The sequence below is a fragment of the Scylla paramamosain genome, chromosome 4 (assembly GCF_035594125.1).
Source record: "Scylla paramamosain isolate STU-SP2022 chromosome 4, ASM3559412v1, whole genome shotgun sequence".
Lineage (NCBI taxonomy): Eukaryota > Metazoa > Arthropoda > Malacostraca > Decapoda > Portunidae > Scylla > Scylla paramamosain.
Genome location: NC_087154.1, coordinates 11,446,395 through 11,469,513, shown reverse-complemented (window position 1 = coordinate 11,469,513; position 23,119 = coordinate 11,446,395). Strand labels below are relative to the sequence as shown.

Below are 23,119 nucleotides of genomic sequence, written 5' to 3'. Positions count from 1 at the left end.
GTGTGTGTGTGTGTGTGTGTGTGTGTGTGTGTGTGTGTGTGTGTGTGTGTGTGTGTGTGTGTGTGTGTGTGTGCGCAGTAGTTTTTATAGTGGCGAAATTCTACCATTAAGAGCAAGAGCCTCACCACACGGGAGGAGTGGCGGTGGTGGTAACGGGAGTAGTAAAGTGTCGCTGATGGTGGTGGTGGTGAAGACATTCAGTACCACTCTTTCTTATCTTTTTGGTCGACGTGGTGACGCTCCTCGCCTCCAGTTACTTCATTATGGCATACTTTTGCCTGGAGCGTCGTGTTTCCTTTTTAAGCGGGGGAAAGATGCATCAGGGAAGCACACGAAGGAACACAAAGGAAAAACAAACAACAGTAGCAGATCTTTCGGTCCTTATGAAGCTGTTTTCAGTAACTTCACATTATCTTATCTAAAGCAGAAAATGTAGGATTACGAAGGCGAACCAGAGCTTAAAATTAAACACGAGAGAGAGAGAGAGAGAGAGAGAGAGAGAGAGAGAGAGAGAGAGAGAGAGAGAGAGAGAGAGAGAGGCTCGTCTTCCTCGCCTTTTCTCTGCCATGAGCATGAAAGAACGAAGGTGGTGGCGGAGAAGCAGGAAGGGAGGGAAGATGCAAAAGCAGGTGAGAGTTGAGTGAGCAAATTTCGTACTCGTGTGAGGGAAGGAGAGCTCAAAGCGTGTAGGAAGGGGAAGGAATGAAGGGAGAAAAAAAAAAAACATACAGAAGAAATAAGAAACAGCATATTGTTGTTTCATGAGGCAAAACTGGATGTCATTACGATCAGGGAAATGGGCTTTGATGAGTCGGGAATCAGGAAGAGGAGATGGAACTGACATATTCAAAAAGGGAAATAGGAATGTGTGCAGGAACAAAACGGTGACTATAAAAAGAAAACGGAGACATAACATAAAAAGCAATGAGGTGGAAAAAGAAATTTGTGCCCGAAGACAAAAGGAGGAGGAGGATAAAGGAGTTCTTATCCGGGAAGAATCAGAGGAGGAGGGTGGGGAGGAGGATGGAAGGGAAGGTGCAGTGAAAGCTAAGGTGTGTGTGTGTGTGTGTGTGTGTGTGTGTGTGTGTGTGTGTGTGTGTGTGTGTGTGTTTGTGTGTGTGTGTGTGTGTGTGTAAACTCGCTAGACAAATATAATCTTGGTGTTTATGAGTTGTTGCATTTGTTCTCTGGTTACGTACAGAGAGAGAGAGAGAGAGAGAGAGAGAGAGAGAGAGAGAGAGAGAGAGAGACCACCCTTAACTTTGATAACTCCTCTCGCCTCTTCGCCTCTTCATCTTGGTCAAGCATTGTCTCCGTGAGGGACGCCTCGTGTGCTGCCGTCCATTCCTCACATCTGCCTGGACACACCACCTCTGCTTCACACCGCATAAAGCATCTTGGTAGCGGATTCACGAGTTAAATGTAAAAAATTAGACGAGAGAGAGAGAGAGAGAGAGAGAGAGAGAGAGAGAGAGAGAGAGAGAGAGAGAGAGAGGTCACGTCAATAGCGCCTCTTATCCTTCAAGGTCTCAGAAATCAGGTCGAGCGAATGTGGGAAGCGGACAGATAGGGACGAAGTCTGGGAGGGTAGAGTCAATAAGGGAACATTGTGTACCAGTTGCTGAGGGACTGTATTCTCAAACGTTTCGGTGTGTACTGACCATATTTCACGGGTTATAATGGAAATTACTGAGGTTTTAAGGATTTATTGATGATTCCAGAGATAGTTTTAACAAGGATTACGCATCACTAATAGTAAAAAAAAAAACATCCATAAAAACCCACCTTATCATTTGTGTTGCCTTTGAAAATAGTTCTTGAGAGCGTTTCAAAATACAACAGCAAAATTGTCGTCAGTGTAACATTGATAGTGACTTAACCTCCTCATTTTCCTTAAACGCAAGAAAACTGTTAACAGTAGTGTCCTAGCTTGGTCAAAGAAAAGAGATATTGAGAGAATAGGAGGTTAACTTTTGTCTATTCTAATCAAGAAACTGTTGTACGAAAGGAATTTAAGAAGTTATGATTCTGGTTTGTCTCGCAGTGAAAGGGTTAAAAAGTAAGGCGCCGCAACATCGCTGTCATATGGCTCAGCTGTTTGCAGGGGTTCGTAATTCACGGCTTGTTATTCCGTAAAGTTTTAAGCGTTCAAGCTTTCAACGTGTACTGTAATAAAGACAAATAATACTATAATGATCAATGACTATTTTCGTCAAAGAACATTCAGTGTCAGTACATAGAGAAGAGTGTGCAAGTTTTCTTGATGGATAAGCCTCGTCCCTCTCCTACAGTGATCACGAGTCAACGCATCACCCACACAATGGCGGTGATGTGGCAGGAACTTAACCCATCAGTCAAGTAGCGGTGTGAATGAGGAGGCGACGGAAGGGAAACATGCTGGTCCATTCACTTACTTCCAACAGCTTAATGGTGTGTGTGTGTGTGTGTGTGTGTGTGTGTGTGTGTGTGTGTGTGTGGGTGTGTGTTTTGCTATTTTCTCTTTGTTTTGCTGGCTGTGTTGCCACTTTATAATCACCTCTTTCGGAAAAACGTGCAATGGAGTATTGATAAAAAGTAAAAAATAAAATAAGGATCGTAAAAGTATTATCCCGAAAATAGATATTGATCGTAAAAGGATTTCAGGTCAATATTTTTTTACTTTAAAGCATCTCCAAAGTGACAAGCCAAAGTAGTCTATTTATTGCCTCCCCACCGCGGCCGCCCCCGTGTTGCCTCCCAGTACCACCAGGGCCCAGCCATCGCCAGGGTGCGGCAAGCTGGATGTCATGGTGAGCTTCTGTCGTCTTCCTCCAGGAGCGATTTTCTCCTTGTGTGCCCCACCAGTTGCTATTTCCCGCTATATATTGTGAGAAACTTGATTACGATAGTGTCGTTATGTCTGCATTCGGGTCATCGTGCCTTCGCCTGTCCGTGCTAGTGGTTCCCCGGAGTATCTGAGGCATCCAGGGCAGAGTGCCAATGAACGTGGTGCCCTGTGTCCGGCCCGCCGACTGAGGCCATTACACACGATGGCTTTGCAGATGGGGAGGTTCCGGAGTATAAATGCTTACCTGCAAATGTAAAACAGCAGTTACTGACTGTCTTTAGAGCTTGTTAAGATATCCTCATATATCACTTGCCTGTTTTAGTTCTCTTAATAAACATCAGTGCCACAAAAGCATTATTTGTAAAAGAAGGAAACAAAGACGGTGCTTCATGTTTTGCTACGTACTATATAAAGCGTTTTCTCGGATTTAGTGTGAGACAAAATTTGTTAAGTGTCGGGATTTACTGGCAAAAGGCCCACCAGTTTTGGCGATAAGGAGAATGTTATGGAAACACACACCCGTCCATCAGTGTGTTTATGTGGCACTGGGAAGAAGGCTCCCTCGACTCGAGTCTGTCGTCACGAAGTTTTGCATTGGCTGATCATACACGTGCGGCTTTACTGAGCAAGGATAAGACGTTGAGGCCTATGATGTCTAAGGTGCATTTCTTCAAACAGATTCCATTTAAACGTCGAGATTATCTACGAAATGAGAAATTATAACAGTAATATTGTTTTGACGAAGCCCATCCTCCCCATCCCGCCGGACCCTCCGTGAGCCGCGCGCTGTCACCTTCCCGGGATATTGACTCATAACTCGGTATTGATGGTGAGGGTATAGTGCTGGTCGAAGCCCGAGGATAACGAGGGCGTTTTGTAGGGCGTGGAGGGGAGGAGGACGCTTTGTGGGACGAAGGGAGAGAAAGGTGTGGGAAGAGGGACCGCGGGGATGAGGGTGTGTCGTGGGGCAGGGGAAGGAAGGCTGTTAATAGAGTGCGGGGAGAAATGTCGGTGAAAATGAAGCCATATCAAGGCAGGACATGTATAATGAAGTGAAGAAAAGGAGGGGTTGGATAAGGTGGAAGGAGATGGTGAAGAGAGGAAGTTTTCTTTTGAGGTTAAAGAAAACGTTAGATAGTTTTTGTGACGGTCTCGTTTAGTTGTTCATTTGGCAGATTACGTCAAGTGCGGGTGTGTGATGCAGTCAGGCGTGGTGAGGAGTAAGAGAGGTGGCGCTGAGTGGTTGCCTGAGGATATGATGAACTGGGTAGTGTTTCGTGATACTGATTGATGATTGTAGTGGTGGTTGTGGTATATATTGTTAGGAAATTGTCGCAAGAACTTTGGTATCGTTAACCATCTGACTACACTACACCTACTTGTTATTGTACTTTAGTCACCCTCACCAGTCTTACTTAACCAGAATTAAACTACATGCACTTGGAAAACTCTAGTAAATATTCCATCACCCCTTTGTTACGAGTGGTGTCTTTCAAATGCATATCTAATATAAGTATGGACAAAACCATTTTATAAAGTTTAAAAAAGAAGCAGTAGTTAATGATTCGAATCCTTGCTCGAAATAGTGTTCCGGAAATGACTCCTCTCTATCGTTCAGAGGCCCACCCATCCCACGCCACACAGCTAGCGTCCCTCGCCCTGGCTACAAACAGTTCACTAGAATAAAAGCCCTGTACGGAGAGTGCTGTATATTTTGTCCCTGCTCGCTACGCTGATGAAGGCAGTGAGGCTGCTCATGATGTTGTGGTGGTGTTGCCGGTGCAGTTAATGATGGTGATGAGTAGCAACGGCAGTAGTGGTGTTGTTGATGGTGGTGTTGCTGGTAATGGTGGCGGTGGTGGTGATGCGAGTAGTAAAGATGATGGTGATAATGTTTTTGGTGGAAATAGTGATGATTAGCAACGGTGGTGGTGGTGCTGGTGTGAAAGTAATAGTGATGGTGATATGTTGTTACTGTTTGGGGTGGCGTGAGTAGTAAGAATCCTAATGGTTGCGAAAATTTCCCTGTAGGTTTAAGCAGTGAATGCGAAGTACGGGTGTTGCTGAATATCGGAATACGTACTAAATGTCATTAGCTGTATATAACTTAATCATCTCCAACACACACACACACACACACACACACACACACACACACACACACACACACACACACACACTTCTCCCTGCAACAAAGCAGTTTCACATTCTTGGGTCTTTTAAGTCAACTTACTGTGGAGTAGAGAGTTAGGGTGGCCAATCCTATTCCGCAGTTGTCTTGATGCTCCTCTTTATGCTTTTGACGGCTTTACGTACATGATATATATATATAATACGATTGTTGTTTAGCCGTTTACATGTCTGTTTTTCCGTCTGTGTTTACATCCTTATGTTTATTGTTTTCTAGCGAACTATATACAATATAGTTTCTCTCTCTCTCTCTCTCTCTCTCTCTCTCTCTCTCTCTCTCTCTCTCTCTCTCTCTCTCTCTCTCTCTCTCTCTCTCTCATACTTAGGCCCTTCCATGGCAACCTTTCGTTCATTCTCGCTCTGATGTTTTTTGTCACTGTTGTCCCTCGTTTTCTGTTCTTTCAACCAAACGTCCCATGTTTACTCCAGAATAGCATATATTTGCAGTTGCCCAAGTCAAACCAAAAATCCCCGCTCCTTACTACACAAACACACAACAACAGGTAACTTTAGTCTTTCTTCAGAGTGGCATCAGAAATAAACACATCACACTACCACTCATTCACATCAACTAATTGTTTTCCCTTTTCGTTTCTTTCACTCTGTTGTCGTCCAGCCCCGAGTTCCTGAAGAAAATCGTGCACCCGGATCTGAAGGAGTGGGGCAAGAAGCTTAACGCCATGTGGAAGAAGCTGGGACGCAAGATTTCCACAACGGTGAAGGATGATCCCGAGAAACACTCCCAGATCTATGTGCCCAACCCTGTCATAGTGCCCGGTGGCAGGTTCAGGTGAGAGAGAGAGAGAGAGAGAGAGAGTACAGACACATGGACTTAAGGCGCATAGACAAAATAAACACAGACACAATACACACATAGAACAGATACAAACAGAACAAAGACACATACTGACACAGAACAAAGATGGAACACAGACGAAAAAACAAGAATGTAGACAGAACACATACAGAAAAAATAAAGAACGTGCGCAGATACAGACAGGACAGTCACATACTCGTACAAAAAGACAAAGACAAAGATTGACAGATACACAGGCAAATAGAAGGACTGACTGACTGACAGCAGACAGACAGACACACAAATAAACGGACAGACAGAAAAACCAGACATCGCAAGGCAGGACAGACTGAAAGGGGGAAAGACAGACATAGACGGAAGATCCAGAGACAGACTGAACAGATACATACAGAAAAAGAACAGAATTGACAGATAGAACAAAATAGAAACGGACAAAACAAAAATACAGAACAAAATAGAAACAAACTGAACGAATTAGAAACAGAATAGAAATGACGGAACAGAACAGACAAAAAGCGAGGTAGAACTGACAAAGTCAGATAGAACAAAGCCAGACAACAAAGCCAGACAGAACAGACAAAAGCGAGATACAACAGACAAAGCCAGACAGAACTGACGGACGGACACACACACACACACATACACACGCGCGCGCGAACAGAAACTGAGAAAGAGATAGGAAGCTGGAAAAAGACGGGCAGATAGACACAGACAAAAATAGATAAATTGAGACAGGCAAAGTGATAAACAGACAGCCAAGCTTAAAAATGACACAAACACAAACAATTAAACATTCAGAGAGAGAGAGAGAGAGAGAGAGAGAGAGAGAGAGAGAGAGAGAGAGAGAGAGAGAGAGAGAGAGAGCTCAAATAGAAAGTTCGATTAATACTGGAAGAAAAACAATAATGGAAACATGACGAAGCTAAGAGGGTGGAGGAGGAGGAGAAGGAAACGCTGAAAGAGGGTAAACTAGACAAAATTTGATAAAATTTGATAAAATTTGACAAATTGATCAAATTTGTCTCTAGCTTCAAAAAGAAGAATGCAAGCTGTTAAGCAAATATAAAATAAAGTGCATGATACTGAACTGATAATTGTTCGCAAGTGTGTGTGTGTGTGTGTGTGTGTCGTTTGGTTTCAATTTAGGGAAGTCAGAGTAAACAAGAAACAAAAACAGTTATTTCGCAGTCAGAGTAAACAAGAAACAAAAACAGTTATTTCGCACAAAGAGTGGTTAGCGCTGCTCAGCTCATTATTGACTGGGAGTGGGGAAGGAAACGAGCAATAAACTGGCTCATCCCTCAATCTTGAACGTCACCCTCAGGGAATTCTACTACTGGGACTCCTACTGGACCATCGAAGGCTTGCTGCTGTCAGGGATGAACCAAACGGTGAAGGGTATGCTTGAAAACTTTTTGATGATGGTTAAAGACTACGGCATGGTACCCAACGGCGGCCGTATCTACTACACCCGCAGGAGCCAGCCACCTTACCTCATCCCCATGTTCAAGCTCTACATGGACCACCACTTCGACCAGGATTTCCTCAGGTCAGTGGGTGAGAAAGGATTGACCTTCATGCCGGTATGAATGTTTACGATGTATTATTTCTTGTTACGATTAAAACTTTTTTTTAAATGTCCGTTTTGCAACGTCTCTTGGCATCTTCATTCATGCTGTCATTTTTTATTCTTTTATTTGATCTTTCTGATAACTATTAATATGTGAGAGAGCGAAAGAAAGGCGGGCCGGAAGCTTTTGTTATCCCAGTAATGGTAAATACTATAATATATATATATATATATATATATATATATATATATATATATATATATATATATATATATATATATATATATATATATATATATATATATATATATATATATATATATATATATATATATATATATATATATATATATATATATATATATATATATATATATATATATATTCCTAATCTCAACAATTACAGAGTTATCATATAATTTTGTATTACCTGTCCTATTGGACTTTCATAATTGATTGTTACATTATTTCTACCAACCTCCGTTAAATATATATATATATATATATATATATATATATATATATATATATATATATATATATATATATATATATATATATATATATATATATATATATATATATATATATATATATATAACTGGTTTAATGATTAATCAATACGTCTTTGTCAAATTTATTGGTAATGCTAAAAGAAATTTACTGAGTATCGTGGGTGAATGAGGGAGTGTAAATTTACTTGCTCGCAAGGAAGCACAGAGATGACTGATGTAGACCATGACCATGCATGTGTCCTGTACGAGTCACTTGATACACGAATCAGGCACGAATAGGTCCCGTCCTGTGAGTGGGCACTGACTAGTGAAGGCGGTTACACACTGGCGCCGTACAGACATCACTAAATATGTCCCTAATGGTTGTTATATTTTTTCTGATAACATAATAGGTTAGATAGGATGATGTCTATATATATATTACAATAACCAATAATATGTTGTGCATTTATAGTAATATTAAAATACGAAATTAAATAAAATCTCAAAAGTGCATTAGCTTATTTCACTCCTTCTCGCGGAACCCTTAGGGAACTGAAGAGGAATCCTAAGGTTCCAGGGAACCCAACTGAGAAACGCTGTATTATACATTTAGCACCTATATAACATTTATTTAGAACCAAATAGCTATTTTCTATGTTTAAGATACTTAATATTTTTATTTATTTGTTTTCTGTCGAAAATAGAGAAAAACGTGAAGTATTCACTTTTTTTTTTTTTTTTTTTTTTTTTTTTTGTAATTAAGTGCAGGGGTACATGAATTTCTCAAAAGCTTCCGGAAGGATACATGAACTTAGAAAAGGATGGGAACCACTGCTTTAGTAGACTGATTGTAGACCTTTCATTCCTTACTGATAATTATTACTCAGTTTCTCTCTCTCTCTCTCTCTCTCTCTCTCTCTCTCTCTCTCTCTCTCTCTCTCTCTCTCTCTCTCTCTCTCTCTCTCTCTCTCTCTCTCTCTAAGCCACCCACCATACAGACCTTTTTAATTAATAGATTCCTTTCCAAGAGGCCAGCTGGTCACCACATATGTTTTTTGTCATCCTACAGGGACAACATTGAACTGCTGGAGAAGGAATTCCTCTTCTGGCACAACGAGCGTCAAGTAAAGGTCCAGGACCGAAAGGGGATGACTCACCATGTGGCTCAGTATCGGGTGAACGTAAGCGATCCCCGACCAGAATCCTACAGGTAAATATCATGTAATGTCTGACGTTCCCTTCACGTATCCTCCCACCCTTCCCCGTTCCCTTGCATTATCTTTCGTGCCTTGCAAACTTTACCCAACACCCAAAACGATAAGTTGTAGCGCACATAAAAGTTCAAAACGATCATTGTATGGATGATGGCAGTTTCCTGTCACATTCCTCACTGCTGGTTTAGCTCTTCGGGTGTGAAGAGCGTTTATCCCGGCCCGCGCTGTCCGAACACAGCGAGACAACCTCGGGAGGCGTAATCAGTTATGACAATAATTATGGCGACGGCTGATGACAGATCGTGAGCAAACAAAGCAAACAGATTGACAGAGTAAAACGTGCTTATGAAAACTGGAACATCCACTTAAGAGACACCAAGGGAAGTGCTTCATTTGAATGTGTACTATAGAAGCGAAAAACACACCAAAAATATAATATGCATCGCTTTTAGAAAACAAGGGAAAGAGAACTGATACATTTATTCATTGGGAAATACAATGGATAGAAAATGAGAATTACAAATGGACAAAAAGAGAAAGTAAGTTCAGTCCATGAGGAAATATATACATGAAAAAAAAAAAAATCAAACAAAGGATTGTGAAGAAATTTATATATATATATATATATATATATATATATATATATATATATATATATATATATATATATATATATATATATATATATATATATATATATATATATATATATATATATATATATATATATATATATATATATATATATATATATATATATATATATGAGAGAGAGAGAGAGAGATTGATTGATTGATTGATTGATTGATTTAGATGTATAATGCACTGACCGAGGTAGATATAGATGTATATAATACACTGACCGGCGACAAGTAAAAATTCAAGAAAGACCTGACATAGGGAGTAGTAAAGGTAATCCCAGTTACTTAATATGGATTAGATCAATGGTGCAGCTAGTCACGGCAGCACATCACACCGGGCCTGCAGGGACACCGTAAAATTAAACTAAGTGAAATGGAAAATACTGTTGGATGGTAAATAATCCCTAACTTTTCTCCCAGGGAGGACTACGCGTTGGCGCAAGATCTCGCGACTGAGGAAGAGAAGCAACAACTGTACGTGGAGCTGAAGTCTGGCGCTGAGAGTGGCTGGGATTACTCGACCCGTTGGTTCGTCAACAACGAGACAAATAATGGTGAGTAGGTTTTGGAGGCAGAGAGCAGAGGTTATCTTCTCTGCTTTGTGTTTGGAGGGGTGCTCTCAGTGACCTCAGCAGTCTTCAGCATCCATAGACGGTGAACATCATACCGGCCTGACCAGTAAGGAGCTTTGCACCTGCATGAGGAAACCTGTATTTGATATGTTGCACCTGGGACTCGTGTTGCATGAGGTAGTAACAGTAACTTTGTGTATACGAAAGCCATGTGTGGAGTGTGTAGTCCTGTATCAATTGTTGCGACAGCTTGGATGTATGCATACAAGCAACACAACTACCAAAAACAACCCCACATCTTAATATACGCAATACCCAACAGCTGGGGTGATGTGTACTATATAACTTGCTCCTACACTCTTTGCTAATCCAGTTATTCTTGTCTGCACCTCACAGATTTTGTGTGTGTGTATATATATATATATATATATATATATATATATATATATATATATATATATATATATATATATATATATATATATATATATATATATATATATATATATATATATATATATATATATATATATATATATATATATATATATATTATATATATACTAAATTTCTTTGCTTATAAAACAATGCACTATGTAAACATACACATGGCAGACGTGTGGGTTTTTGCACGCTTGAACATGTGGCCGCCAGTCAACCTCCGTTTGTCTTCGTCAATAACTTGCCCTGCATGTACTTCTTCCAGTTGGCGTGTACATTCTTATCCTTTACTTCGCCTGTCGGTGCGCCGCTCGCAGCAAGTCTTCTATTCTGGTTTTGCTGTTAGTACTGGTCGGGGCTTATCAGGTGGAGAAAGCACTAGATGGAACCCCAAGGATCAACAGTGGTGAGGCAGCTGCTGTCATTTTTATTCTCTCTCTCTCTCTCTCCATTGGCTTGATACAGTGGAGGCCTCCGAGACCAGGAAGCTGGTCCGGACAAGAATAATTGTGCACAGTAAGATACTAGACATTGGCAATAGAACTTTTTGGTTACTTTTCTATGTGCTTTGTGTCCATGTAAGTGTCAATATAATATTTAAGGACCTGCATCTTGTATAGTTACAGTGTACATAGTATACAGGTATTAGAAGACGTCAGTTATTTCATTTTATTTATTTTTGTTTATATATATATATATATATATATATATATATATATATATATATATATATATATATATATATATATATATATATATATATATATAATAGTATACAGGTACTAGAAGACGTCAGTTATTTCATTTTATTTATTTTTTGTTTATTTGTTTATATATATATATATATATATATATATATATATATATATATATATATATATATATATATATATATATTTTTTTTTTTTTTTTTTTTTTTTTTTTTTTTTTTTTTTTTTTTTTTTTTTTTGAGGAGCTTACCATTCACTGTCCATGTATTCTCGCAGGAATAATAATAGAAAGCATGGAATAACTTAAGTGTCCTGTCAACACTTAATTCCTAGCTGCTCCTTCTCATGGTTACACTTGTGATAATTTTTTATTGTTTAAAAACACCAGTCACTACATTAATTGGTAGTAGAGAAGATCCCCTGTGAAGAATATTTAGCTTGTGGAGGAAATTACGTCAATCCATAGGAGATAACCCACATCCATATCTTGAGTACCTATTGCACCAAAAGAAGGGGAGACAGTATAATTATAGAAATGTCAGAAGTTTACCTAGAAAAGAAAACCATGAAGAGTTGAGGCAGTTAAGGTTGAGCAAACACTTAAGCTTCATGGCTGAATTTCGAAACATTCATTGTTCAAATCGTAAACTCCTTTATAAGTTTATCTTCAAATGTGTAAAGCCAACATTTTCCACACATTTTTCAACTTACTGTGAAAATTAATTTCGAGAAAAATCATTGCCAATTCTGATGGGACACAATAAGTAGAATTACGATAGACTGATTTATACCGAGGTCCTGCAGGAGACCAGTAGAACTAGGCAAATGTCCACACTTACTAAATGTTATTAGCATAGTTATAAACTGAAAGAATAGAAAACTACAGCAAACTTGTATCAATAGTCAGGACTGTGCTGTATAGTGATCTAAATAGCATGTAGAAGGAAAAGTTTGAATTTTTGACGGAATGTACACGAAGATTAGAAAACGTGAAACCAACATTCACATACCATTATCATCATGCAGGTTGTTGTGCCCGACTGTATAGTGTGGGGGTGAAGTAAGCCTTAGTTAAGTATGCTACTTCTTTAATGATAATAATGATACAATGGATTAAGGAGTAGGCTGGTAGATTCCGTCTTAAGGTAACTTAGGCCAAGTTTTTGTTGACCACTAGGCAACTGAGGGGGGAGTGAACATTATTAACTATGGATGTAGGAGATGTAGCAGAGGTACTTATATGGATTAAAAGGTAATCAGTTCTTTTATTTGATCAACAAAGAGAAGAAATTTAGCATTTTACCTGATACCTAAACATTAATTTTCAATATATATTTTTGGGGAAGGCTTAATTAACTTGTTTAAGATGGCAGACCATTCAAGGATGAGGGTGTTACGGTGTGCCAGTAGGTTCTAACAAGTGTCACTTTGATAGAAATTGATTAATACCAGATTCTCTTCCAGGCACAATGAAGGACACCAATGTGACCTCAATTGTACCAGTGGACCTGAACAGCCTACTATGTGTGAATGCTCAGACCCTCAGCTACTTCTATAATCGTCTCGGAATGCATGACAAAAAACGAGAGTATGATCGCATTGCTGAAGAAAAGAATATAACCATGAGCAAGATATTCTGGGATCAGACTGATGGAGTGTGGTACGACTATGACCTGAATGCCAAGAGCAGGAGGAGGTTGGTAATAGTGGTTATTAACTTTAGAAAATTTTAATTTTTGTTATTGTAATTAATATACGTATATGGCAGGGACATAGAGATTTATTCTATCAAGTGTGGCATTCACCCCAGTACCCACATTTGAGCCTGTATTCATGAAATCATTATATCAGAACATGAGAGCTATGACTTTTAAATGGCTATAGTTTATTCCATCTAGTTTTGTGGCATTAGGGTCAGAACGGCGAGACTGCCATTCTGAAAATTTTCAGGTTTCAACAGGATTGATGTAGCCAAAGGTGCTTTGTATGCTGGTTTAAGTGACAGTTGTATTCAACCAGCTTACCTTTCTTCAGAGGACCTAATGTAACAATTTTAAATGAGATTTAGCCTAGCTGTTCATGGTTGTGAAAGTGAAAAAGGCAACATCTATCAATGGGATGACTTCTTGCTCATCCATCTACCAATCACAGCCTGGCAACCAAGGTCATACGTTCATTTGTGTTCCCCATGTCTGGTCACGTGCATAGGTGGCACATCCTGGATTATTATTTCTCTCTAACCCTCACCTGATTGTGTTATAGCAGTGCCACCATGAGATCAAGTGGTAGCAGGGTGTAAGTCAACGTTCCAAGATTAAAGAATCATTTTGACTCAACAGACGAAGAAATATGGGAAATAAGGTTTGAGATAGGGATGCGGCGTTGGTAGCCCTGAATTACAGGGTTTCGATACACCTAAGCATCTCGAAATTTCTACATTTGAGTCCCTCAAGATGTGGAGTACAATACCATTCGTTTCTTGTGAAGTCTCTATGCTGAATGGCTGTGGAATGCCGGAGATCTGCTAAAGTCGACTTGGTATCTGATATGTTATCCACAATGACTCAAATGTTCGAATCACGATATGATAAGCAACGCATCCTTCGTGACGTTTTAGATACCCAGATTTGCCACCTGCACCGAAACTGTTAATCACAATAAACTTTGTGAAATTAAGCACTCATGAGAGCAAAGATGATTTTCTGTACTCGTATACACAAGTGTGGCAAGGTGTCAACAACCTACGTGTACTATACTGTTGGAGATCCATGTGCAGGAAAAGTGTCTCGCACGTCTAGGGTGACAGTGTTAGTCACATACTCAAAAATTATTTGGCAACAGGATGTTACAATGAGCGAATTATTTAACTTCCATTATATGTGTAGCCTAATGATCATAAACGGAACCTCTCTCTCTCTCTCTCTCTCTCTCTCTCTCTCTCTCTCTCTCTCTCTCTCTCTCTCTCTCTCTCATCCACACTGAAAATTATCAATAGGGTAGTACTATATCAGTTTCTCTGTGGTTATATTTCGCAATCTAATTACATTGAGTACATGTAGAATGTACTCTGTACTCATATGCAAAAGAAAAAAATATATTATATATCTTAGTGTTTTATATAAGGTGAGATCATTTTGGTATATAACTCAGTTTTATCAATTGGTCATACTCAGTACTCGTAACTTTAATTATCTCGAAATAGGTAGGTTGCTTTTCCTGGTCTAACCTCATATCTACTTAACAGCAAATATGCACATGGTCATTGAGGATTTGTATTAGCCTAGAAACCAAGGTTATTTATAATTTTCTCTATTACTCTAAAAAGCAAGCTTATTTATCTAACTTAGTCCAAGAAAAATGTTTGAGAATGTGAGCCTTTGTTGTAATGTTGTCCATGCCCTCGCCGCCCTTAACCCCCGGAAAGCTTACGGACCTAATGGGATTTCTATTGTTCTCCAAAACTGTCTCCATGCTTGCACCTTGCCTGCTCAAACTTTCTATCAACATGCTGCTCATCTCTTGCTGTCAGTATCTACCTTTCCTTCCTGCTGCAAGTTTGCCTACATTCAACCTGTTCCTAAAAAGGGTGACCACTCTAATCCCTAAAACTACCGTCCTATTGCTTTGATTTCCTGCTCTCAAGTTTTTAATCTATCCTCAACCGAGACATTCTTAAACATCTATCACTTCATAACTATCTGATCGTTAGTATGGAATCCGTCAAGGCCATTCTACTGGTGATCTGGTTTTCCTTACCGAGTCTTGGTCATCCTTTTTAAAGGATTTCATTGAAACTTTCGCTGTTGCCTTAGACATATCAAAAGCTTTTGACAAAATCTGGCACAAAGCCTTGATTTCCAAACTACCCTCCTACAGCTTTTATCTTATCTGTTACTTCATATCAAGTTTCCTCTCGGACTGCTGTATTTCTGCTGTGCTAGACGTCACTGTTATTTTCCCAAGTCTATTGACCACTAGTGTTGTTCCACCTGTCACCCACTTTCTTATTATTATTCATCAATGATCCTCTAAAGCAAATTTTTTCTCTTATTCATTCTTATGCTGATAATACCACCTTGCACTTTTCTGTCTTTTCGTAGACCTCCAGTCCTTCAGGACATAAACGGCTCACGCAGGAAAGCCACACAACGCCTGACTGATTTAGATAGAGCAAACGTAGTAATGTAATGTAATGTTCAGTGCTTCAAAAACTCAGTTCCTCCATCTCTTAAATCGACACAACCCTCCAGATAACTAACCCCTCTTCTTCAATGACACCCAACTGTTCCCCTCTCCTACTCTAAACTCCTTGGTCTATCCTTTACATGTAATATAAACTGGAAACTTCACATTTTATCTCTAGGTAAAACAATTTCTATAAAGTTAGGATTCCCAAGTCGTTTCCGCCAGATCAAAACATCTTTCAGTGCCATTATACCTAATATGTGTCCATTATCTTGATGCACAACATTTTATAACTAAAGTAATAAAACAGTTTTGGTCTGTGTCGCGAAAATATAGACTCAAGCGTGTGCCCATGCGTTGCGGGGCATTGGACACCTTTGTAAGGTCAACATTCTAATATCTAGATTTAATAAACTTGTACCTCCGTGTGTTATGACCTGGTATCATATCTCTTTTTTTTTTCATGTAGGAGGGACACTGACCAAGGGCAACAGAAATCCGATAAAAAAAAAAAAATGCCCACTGAAATGGCACTCCCATAAAAAGGGTCCAAAGCGGTAGTCAAAAATTGAAGGATAAGTGTCTTGAAACCTCCCTCTTGAAGGAATTCAAGTCATAGGAAGTGGAAATACAGAAACAGGCAGGGAGTTCCAGAGTTTACCAGAGAAAGGAATGAATGATTGAGAATACTGGTTAACTCTTGCGTTAGAGAGGTGGACAGAATAGGGGTGAGAGAAAGAAGAAAGTCTTGTGCAGCGAGGCCGTGGGAGGAGAGGAGGCATGCAGTTAGCAAGATCAGAAGAGCAGTTAGAATGAAAATAGCGGTAGAAGATAGCTAGAGATGCACCATTGCAGCGATAAGAGAGAGGCTGAAGACAGTCAGTTAGAGAGAAGTTGATGAGACGAAAAACTTTTGATTCCACAATGTCTAGAAGAGCAGTATGAGTGGAATCCCCCAGGCATGTGAAGCATACTCCATACATGGACGGATAAGGGCCTTGTACAGAGTTAGCAGCTGGGGGGTGAGAAAAACTGGCGGAGACGTCTCAGAACACCTAACTTCATAGAAGCTGTTTTAGCTAGAGATGAGATGTGAAGTTTCCAGTTCAGATTATAAGTAAAGGACAGACCGAGGATGTTCAGTGTAGAAGACGGGGACAGTTGAGTGTCATTGAAGAAGAGGGGATAGTTGTCTGGAAGGTTGTGTCGAGTTGATAGATGGAGGAATTGAGTTTTTGAGGCATTGAACAATACCAGGTTTGCTCTGCCCCAATCAGAAATTTTAGAATGATCAGAAGTCAAGCGTTCTGTGGCTTCCCTGCATGAAATGTTTACATCCTGAAGGGTCGGACGTCTATGAAAAGACGTGGAAAAGTGCAGGGTGGTATCATCAGCATAGGAGTGGATAGGACAAGAAGTTTGGTTTAGAAGATCATTAATGAATAATAAGAAGAGAGTGGGTGACAGCACAGAACCCTGAGGAACACCACTGTTAATAGGTTCAGGAGAAGAGCAGTGACCGTCTACCACAGCAGCAATAGAACAGTCAGAAAGGAAACTTGAGATGGTTACACAGAGAAGGATAGAAGCCGTAGGAGGGTAGTTTGGAAATCAAAGCTTTGTGCCAGACTCTATCAAAAGCTTTTGATATGTCCAAGGCAACAGCAAAAGTTTCAACAAAATCTCTAAAAGAGGATGACCAAGACTCAGTAAGGAAAGCCAGAAGATCACCAGTAGAGCGGCCTTGACGGAACCCATACTGGCGATCAGATAGAAGGTTGTGAAGTGATAGATGTTTAAGAATCTTCCTGTTGAGGATAGATTAAAAAACTTTGGATAGACAAGAAATTAAAACAATAGGACGGTAGTTTGGGGGATTAGAATGGTCACCCTTTTTAGGAACAGGCTGAATGTAGGCAAACTTCCAGCAAGGAGGAGAGGCAGATGTTGACAGACAGAGCTGAAAGAGTTTGACTAGGCAAGGTACAAGCACGGAGGCACAGTGTTGGAGAACAATAGGAGGGACCCCATCAGGTCCATAAGCCTTCTGAGAGTTTAGGCTAGCAAGGGCATGGAAAACATCATTGCAAAGAATTTTAATAGGTAGCATGAAGTAGTCAGAGGGTGGAGGAGAGGGAGGAACAAGCCCAGAATTCGTCCAAGGTATGTTTTTAGCAAAGGTTTGAGCGAATAGTTCAGCTTTAGAAATAGATGTGATAGCAGTGGTGCCATCTGGTTGAAATAAAGGAGGGAAAGAAGAAGAAGCAAAGTTATTGGAGATATTTTTGGCTAGATGCCAGAAATCACGAGGGAAGTTAGATCTTAAAAGGTTCTGACACTTTCTGTTAATGAAGGAGTTTTTGGCTAGTTGGAGAACAGACTTGGCATGGTTCCAGGCAGAAAAAGTGCATGAGATTCTGGTGATGGAAGGCTCAAGTACCTTTTGTGGGTCACCTCTCTATCATGTATAGCACAAGAACAAGCTGTGTTAAACCAAGGTTTGGAAGGTTTAGGTCAAGAAAAAGAGTGAGGAATGTACGCCTCCATGCCAGACATTATCACCTCTGTTATGCGCTCAGCACACAAAGACGGGTCTCTAACATGGAAGCAGTAGTCATTCCAAGGAAAATCAGCAAAATACCTCCTCAGTTCCCCTGAACTAGCAGAGGCAAAACGCCAGAGGCACCTTTGCTTAGGGGGATCCTGAGGAGGGATTGGAGTGATAGGACAAGATACAGAGATGAGATTGTGATCGGAGGAGCCCAAGAGAGAAGAAAGGGTGACAGCATAAGCAGAAGGATTAGAGATCAGGAAAAGGTCAAGAATGTTGGGCGCATCTCCAAGACGGTCAGGAATACGAGTAGGGTGTTGCACCAATTGCTCTAGATCATGGAGGATAGCAAAGTTGAAGGCTAGTTCACCAGGATGGTCAGTGAAGGGAGAGGAAAGCCAAAGCTGGTGGTGAACATTGAAGTCTCCAAGAATGGAGATCTCTGCAAAAGGGAAGAGGGTCAGAATGTGCTCCTCTTTGGAAGTTAAGTATTCAAAGAATTTCTTATAGTCAGAGGAGTTAGGTGAGAGGTATACAGCACAGATAAATTTTGTTTGAGAGTGACTGTAGTCGTAGCCAGATGGCGGAAAACTCGGAAGATTCAAGAGCATGGGCACGAGAGCAGGTTAAGTCATTGCGCACATAAACGCAACATCTAGCTTTGGATCGAAAATGAGGATAGAAAAAGTAGGAGGGAAAAGGAAAGGGGCTACTGTCGGTTTCTTCAGACACCTGAATTTCAGTGAGGAAAAGATGAGGTTTAGAAGAGGAGAGGTGGTGTTCTGCAGATTGACAATTAGATCTTAGACCATGAATGTTGCAGAAGTTAATGAAGAAAAAGTTGAGGGTGGTGTCAAGACACTTAGGGTCATTGACAGAAAGGCAGTCCAACCTGGGGACATTTATGGTCCCCTCCCCAGATGGGGACTCCGAGGCTGGTGTAGGATTCGCCATGATTTTAAAATTTTTGAGTGAAAGGTGTGTGTGTTATTAGGTGCTTGTAGTTTTGTGGAGGAAGAGTTGTCTTTAGAGGGCAGGCTGTGACTGCCCCCTTGTGTTGTGAGACACAAAGGGAAACATTCAGTGAGGTCACAGCTGGGTTTACTAAGTTCACAGCACCCCCTGAACAGTGCTTTAGACCTCATTGGGAGTAATTATCGTTTTGGCAGGTGTCTACTGCCTCCTCCCTGCACATTTTAGTCATCTACTCTTCCTCCCCCTCCACTTATCCTATCAAACGTTATAATAATTAAATTATCTTACCATGGTATGCCCAAAGTCCAGAGAGAGATAGAGATATGAGAGTGAGAATGAATGACTGGGGTAGATGAAATGAGTGAGAATGAGAGGGGAGTGAGGTAAGTGACAGATTTGGGATAGAGGGGAAAAAATGAGAGAGAGAGAGAGAGAGAGAGAGAGAGAGAGAGAGAGAGAGAGTGTAGCCGCACTGGCTGGGCATCAATTAGAGACGTCGCAGTGAGGCTGGTAGATACCTATCAGCGCCAGCATTTTTAATTGTCTCCGATTTCCTGGGGCAAAGGGGTGTCTTAGCTAAATTTGAAATCGATGTGCAGGAAAAGTACAGCATGAATTGCTGCACAAGTGTATCTAAAATTAAAAACATAACCCTTAATATTAATATTCATACTTACTGGTGTATGATAAGGCTTTGTTAATTGAATTATAAGATAAAACTAAAAATAGGTAATGATTTTTTTTTAAGTATGAACAGTAAAAATAAAAGGATGTTGATTTCGGCTTGTGCATTTCATCTGGGAATGTTGAAAAATATCAGATATCACTGACACGTCCTGTATGTGAAAGTAATCAGTGAAATAAAAAAAGAACAGCACCGCTGGCGGACGTACTACGTACTTATCTTGATCATGATTCTTCAGTTAAAGAAAGCGCCGCGTGCCGTTAGGAAGGAGTGTAAAGTGTAAACAATAGCCTCTCAGTTCTGCCGATACAAAGGCCTTTACTTTGCTTTACTATATCCAGAATAGGGTATAGCTCGTTCTTTCGGGAATTTTCTTAATTCCGCTGTAGTCCATGATTGTGGCGGTGATGTATCCATTGTGCAGGGTAGTCGAGTAAGCGTGGTCCTGTGTTTTGGTTTGCTCGCTGCCCAAGTACCCGAGGATAGTGATCGTACTGCAAAAATAAAGTCTCTGATACAAAATTATATTTTCTTTACATTAAATGGATTTGCCTGTTGTTTAGTACATGAAAATGCAAGTATATATTAGTATACTTCCATTGAGGTCAGTAGAAAATTACAGATTGCCTGCCTTGATACACTTATAGGCTCTTTTAAGAATATCATTTGAAATTATGAATAGAGGCTCAAACAATGTCATGTGCTGTCAGTTATCACGAAATTAATTGACTTAAAATTCAGACGCATTACTGTGCAACGATACACCTTTGTAAGCTTGTAAAACCTTGCCCCAAAAAGTATTTATTTTCCAGCGAGAATTAAAAATTCTGGCGCTATCTGGTATCAAAACGCTCACTGCGACGTCTCTAATTGGCTCTCAGGTGATCTGTTTTACTGATCACGCCCATCATTGTAGGGTCGAGGAAAGGCAGTTCTCCCTGACACATTTATTGATGAGGTAGGCATGACCGTAAGAACTGCGAACAAGTTCTCGGTCTCAATTTCTTACAAAATAACATTATACACTGATATTAAACACTTTCAACATATTACAGTATTCATTAACAATACATGCAATTAACTTGGCACTATGACAATCATTTTTTACTACAAAATTAAAGTATTTACCTTGGTCACCATCCTGCCCGTCTTTGTCTGAGCACGACTTGGCTGTGAGTGATGCCCACAGGCGGCCAGCGGGTTAACCCCACACTACCAACAAGTGAGCATCGGCTTTGTTGCTTAATATAGCATTGAATACTGATACTTACCCATATTACACGTTTTCATGCAAATAGAAAACTATTGAACATTTCACTTATAAATGCCGAAGAATAATGACATGAGGTAGATACGCTTTACATACAGTAACAGAGAGAGAGAGAGAGAGAGAGAGAGAGAGAGAGAGAGAGAGAGAGAGAGAGAGAGAGAGAGAGAGAGAGAGAGAGAGAGAGAGAGAGAGAGAGAGAGAGAGACGTGGGAGGGGAGGATAGGTCCTCTACACATCCTCTTACCATATTTCTCCTTCATCACTTCCTCCTCCTCTAAGGGTCTGGAGATAGAAATATGAGAGAAGAGTGGGTCCTCTACACCACCCTCCCCCCCCCCATCTTCTCGGGTCCAGAGAGATGATGTGAGAGGGGAGTGGGTCCTCTACACCTCCTCCTTCCTCTTCCTACACTTCCTTCTCCTCCACTGGGCCGGAAAGAGAGATATGAGTGAGAGGGGACTGGGTCCCCTACACCTTCTCCCTTCCTTCCTTCTCCTCCATGGGACCAGAGGGAGATGTGAATGAGAAGGGAATGGGTCCTCTACACCTTCCTTCCGTCTCCTACACTTCTTCCTCCATGGGTCCAGAGAGAGATGGAGATACAAGAAAGTGAGAGGGAAGTGGGTAGGTGACAGATTTTGAGAGAGAGAGAGAGTCAGCAAGGATGAAAGATTTGAGAGAGAGAGAGAGAGAGAGAGAGAGAGAGAGAGAGAGAGAGAGAGAGAGAGAGAGAGAGAGAGAGAGAGAGAGAGAGAGAGAGAGAGAGAGAGAGAATCAGCAAGGATGAAAGATCTCTCATCCTCGCTCTACACCACCACCTTCTTTCTTCCTCCTCTTCTTCCTCTTTCTTCTAAGTATAATATCAAATGTAATAGTTCAATTATCATACCGAGGTATATCCACGGATCCTGCTAGTATTGTACCCAGAAAGATGTAACCCTTGGACCTTGGTGGTACTGCTGTCCACACATGAAGATGATATATTGAGATTGTTTTAAGTTCATAATGTTTGTATTGTAGAATCACGACATGACAGAGCAACATTCCCAGTGTTTACATGAAATGAGTTGTATTGAATGGTGGTGATAATGATGATGGTGAATGATATCCTTTATGTATGTCCTCTACACAGGTACTTCTACATGTCCAATCTTCACCCAATATGGAGTGGCTGCTATGGACCAGAGGGATCTCGAGCCAGGACAATGGAGAAGCTGATAAAGTATCTCAACAACAAGGGCGTTTTGAAATACGATGGGTGAGTCTCAAAAGATATTTTTGTCATATTTGCAAAAGAGAAAGATGTCACCAAGATTTTCTATTTCCTCATCAATACATCAGCTAGAAATTCTTCAAGTCCACACGGTACTTAAATATAATAGTAACCATATCTTTCTATTCTTTATATAAAGATTGAAATAGGAAACTTCAGGAGAGGTAGTGCAAGGGGAGCCACAGGCAGGATTTTTTTTTTTTTTTTTTTTTTTTTTTTTTTTATAAAAACTTTCTGTATATATGAATATGAGTAGAGGTCCAATAGTGTCGTTAGATGTGTGTGTAAAAAGTGTGTGTGTTTGTGTGTGTGTGTGTGTGTGTGTGTGTGTGTATATATATATATATATATATATATATATATATATATATATATATATATATATATATATATATATATATATATATATATATATATATATATATATATATATATATATATATATATATATATATATATACACACACACACACACACACACACACACACACACACTTTTTATTTTTTTTTATCTTGCCTTTTCAACATGCATCTTTCTTCCCTGGTAAAAATTTCTCTTGTATGTACATCTCCCTTCGTAGTCCCATGCTGTGTAAGATATATTCACATAGCTCTTCCATGACTTGCCCTTGCAATCAAACTTTCACTGCTTCTCACATTCAGTACTTAAATGAATTTCCAAATTCACTTGTATCTTGCC

The 23,119-nt window shown here is 40.0% G+C and overlaps 1 protein-coding gene across 5 annotated transcripts in view; it reads left to right on the top strand.

Annotated features, from left to right (window-relative positions):
- LOC135099743 (trehalase-like) overlaps positions 1–23,119 on the top strand; it is a 194,293-nt gene that overhangs the window by 163,633 nt on the left and 7,541 nt on the right. For 2 of the 5 annotated variants that reach the window (XM_064002237.1, XM_064002239.1), the window contains 7 exons: positions 5,634–5,807; positions 7,159–7,383; positions 8,972–9,112; positions 10,178–10,311; positions 11,036–11,176; positions 12,945–13,176; positions 22,279–22,404. In XM_064002237.1, coding sequence (XP_063858307.1) covers positions 5,634–5,807; positions 7,159–7,383; positions 8,972–9,112; positions 10,178–10,311; positions 11,036–11,176; positions 12,945–13,176; positions 22,279–22,404 — 1,173 coding nt within the window. Of the gene's footprint in view, positions 1–4,547; positions 4,572–5,365; positions 5,521–5,633; positions 5,808–7,158; positions 7,384–8,971; positions 9,113–10,177; positions 10,312–11,035; positions 11,177–12,944; positions 13,177–22,278; positions 22,405–23,119 lie in introns of those variants that run through there. The other 3 variants (XM_064002242.1, XM_064002241.1, XM_064002240.1) reach the window with 3 other exon arrangements.